This window comes from Aptenodytes forsteri, unplaced genomic scaffold, assembly GCF_000699145.1.
Source record: "Aptenodytes forsteri isolate BGI_AS27 unplaced genomic scaffold, ASM69914v1 Scaffold46, whole genome shotgun sequence".
Taxonomy (NCBI): Eukaryota; Metazoa; Chordata; class Aves; order Sphenisciformes; family Spheniscidae; genus Aptenodytes; species Aptenodytes forsteri.
In genome coordinates, this window is record NW_008794774.1 from 4,611,681 (window position 1) to 4,614,826 (window position 3,146).

The 3,146-nt window shown below is 39.7% G+C and overlaps 1 protein-coding gene across 1 annotated transcript in view; it reads right to left on the reverse strand.

The window, feature by feature from the left end:
- Positions 1-511: 511 nt before the first annotated feature.
- The window catches only part of FREM1 (FRAS1 related extracellular matrix 1), a 63,340-nt gene continuing 60,705 nt past the window's right edge, over positions 512-3,146 (reverse strand). Inside the window, exons 35-36 of the mRNA XM_009274281.2 lie at positions 2,419-2,504; positions 512-1,031 (exon numbers count right to left, since the gene is read on the reverse strand). Of these exons, the coding sequence (XP_009272556.2) occupies positions 832-1,031; positions 2,419-2,504 (286 nt within the window). The 3' untranslated portion in view covers positions 512-831. The remainder of the gene's footprint in view (positions 1,032-2,418; positions 2,505-3,146) is intronic.

The following is a 3,146-nucleotide window of genomic DNA, read 5'->3' on the forward strand; positions in this document are numbered from 1 at the left end:
GTAAATCATCCTTTGATACAGCATTTGATTTACAGAGGTCCCATTATTTAATTACACTAAAAATTACAGCACCGTCCTGCAACTCCAAAAAACACTGAACAATTTTGGTTAGGAATGTGAAACAATATGCAGCTCTGTGTGAGCAGATCTACTAGGATCTGAAGCTGGCCTTGGGAGGTAGAAAAAGAAATACAAGGCTTTGCTCCTGTTGGTACTCTGCCACTAAATCCTGTTGTTGGTATTTTCGTAAGACACTGTACTAGGGCATCCACCAAAGAAGCCCCAGTCTCCTCACATAATGTCCCTCCCCTCATCACCCAAGAGGACCTGTTTTTAGCCAGCAGAGTCTGCCCTCATTTCCACCCGCAACAGTCGTCGTCTTTTTGTGACTGCAAGGTGAAACTGCAGTTTTTATTGCAAACGAATTAAAGCAACTGCCAATTCACAACACCTCCTTAAGAGTGAAGCAAATCAACTGATGTGCTACTTTTTTTTTTTTTAAATAGGTATTTTTACACAGAAATGTGATTAAAGCCTTCAGGCCTAGCTCTTTGGTGTAAAAGTACATTAAAAGTCTGCATTTAGTCTGTGTAATACTGTAAAATGTCTTTGGGGAGAGTTCACAACCTTAACCTGGACTTAATCTTTGCAACTGACCCCTATTCCTTGGTTAGAGTCCAATGCATCTGCATCTGCACCTCTGGCAGCATATAAAATAAACCTTGCTGATAATTAGGACAGTTTTCTAACTGCATACCCTCAGATGTCTGCAGATAAATAAAACTGAAACAACATGAATGTCCACATGCTTTCACTGGGATCCTCCATTCTTTACAGCTTTCTTGAACATATATAGCTGTTCCGTTTGACCTTCCTGCAGTCAGTTGCTTGCCATTTTCCTCGCTTCTGCACCAATACACAATTTCTTCCTCTCTTTGGAAAGTGGTAGGAGCCTCTTCTCCAGTTTATGTAGGTTACAGGTTCTCCTCCATTCCACTCCCAATGTCCAGGATTGACTTGGTCATTCAAGCCTGTGTGAAATCGGTAAGACCAAATCAGTGATGTTTGTCATGTCTGGAGCCTGATGCCAACAGAAGCATGTTGTTCTGTCCCTTTGTTAAAAAATGCATACAACATTGTGCTGAGAGAAAAAACCCATCTGGAAGAATACAAGTAAAATACAATTTAATATTTCATAAGGCAATTAGTGCCATCTGAATAAGGGAAAATATACTTTTCCTCATTATTGCCTATCTAAAATGTTTTCTCTCTTTCCATCTATTGCATGTCTATCACCTCCTAGGTTTCTCTTTTGATACTTAGATGCCAAGCAGAATGTTGTATTCGAATCTGGGCAGCCTCAGATGCCTTCAGATTCCCTCTGAAAATAATTACCCTGCAGATCTTTGCAGACCTTGTTTATATGTTGAAATTAACAGTTGTAAAATTAGACTGTGTTAATTAATACAAACTAAAACATGTCTTTTCACTTAGCCTCTGAGTTACTAAGAGGGTGGCACATTTTAGACATGACCTGTCTTCTTCACTGGAAGAGACCACGATCAGAAAATTGACACAATGGTCTTGTACTCTTTATTCTTATCAGAGGAGTTTATTTCTCTCAGGTTAACAATATCATGATACCATTAAACATGATCCCAAACTAACTGTAGTTTTTAAAGTTAATTTAGTATAGCTAGTAAATCCATCTCAGAAAATTACCAAGAGCTGAAAATTGCAGTTCACAATTGGAAAAAAAGAACTTAAAATGTGGACAGTGTAGCAGAAACAAGACGGGTTAGAAGAAAGCAATAGCACTAGTCCATGAGCTAAGGCAGTCGTTCACAGAAAGGGATCAGGAGGTACAGAGAAGGTCTGTCTGAGTTCTTTCCATTTCTCATGAAATGAAAGGTGCATAATAAGAAATAGACAGTTAAACCTAAAATGACGTGATGAAATCTTCTTTAGCTGAGCATCTAATTAATTCACAAGATTTCTGATACAAGATGATACCATTAAATTAGCAGTAACATAACTAATTATTTAAAGTAAAGTTTAAAAAAAGGTAAATTAAAGATAAATGAAGTAACAGTCAAAAGAAAGGTGAGATAAACAAAAGAGTAGGAGCTCCACCAGAACTTATTTTCCCAGCTAGTATTAAAACGGGGAAGGTTTCAAGGCAAAAATAACCCAGCAGTAGGCAACACAATGAACTCTTCTTTTTGATAAAGACATAAAATTAGCGAGGTAAATTACGGCTTTCAGTTTAAAGCCTTGCTCTGAAATAATAAAAGCAGCAGAAAGTTGAGGACAATGCCACATTTGAAAACGGGGCTGGAACTGCTGCAAGCAGTTTCTGCTTTCCAAGGTGCACAGGAACTGTAATCCTCAGAGGGGACAGGCAGCTGATGTACTTGCCTATCCAAAAGGGCTTCCTCCTACTGAAGTCCCACAGCCACTGCATGTGTTGTTCATTAGCCACACTTGCTAGACTCCCCAGGTATCTAGGCTCAAGGAAAGAGGACAGGGTAATTAGCATTCCACAGAGTGACAGACATCTCCCATCGACTTATCAACAAGGGGCACTGATTCTAGTATAAAGCATATAACTAATGTTTCACAGGAAAACCACTACTTAGTGGCATGAAAGAATAATTACATGAAGACAAAGTCTTAAAATTCTGGATTACTTGGAGAGGAACCAAAGTCCTAGTCTGATTTTTCTAACAGAAGAATTAAATCAGCTGGACAACTGAAAGATGTGTATACAGGAAATGTGCACCTCATACTCACAAACTGTGTTTTAAACCATTGACACAATCATTGATACATTCCTTTCTTTAAAATAATTATCTGCCCACACTAAAATCCAAGCCATTGAAAGATACAGTTTCACCCATTTGGTAGTAGAGCAGACTACGTGCCCCTGTACTCGACACTGGTGAGGCCGCACCTTGAAATCTGTGTTCAGTTTTGGGCCCCTCACTACAAGAAGGACGTTGAGGTGCTGGAGCGTGTCCAGAGAAGGGCAATGAGGCTGGTGAGGGGTCTGGAGAACAAGTCTTATGAGGAGCGGCTGAGGGAACTGGGACTGTTTAGCCTGGAGAAAAGGAGGCTCAGGGGAGACCTCATCGCTCTCTACAACT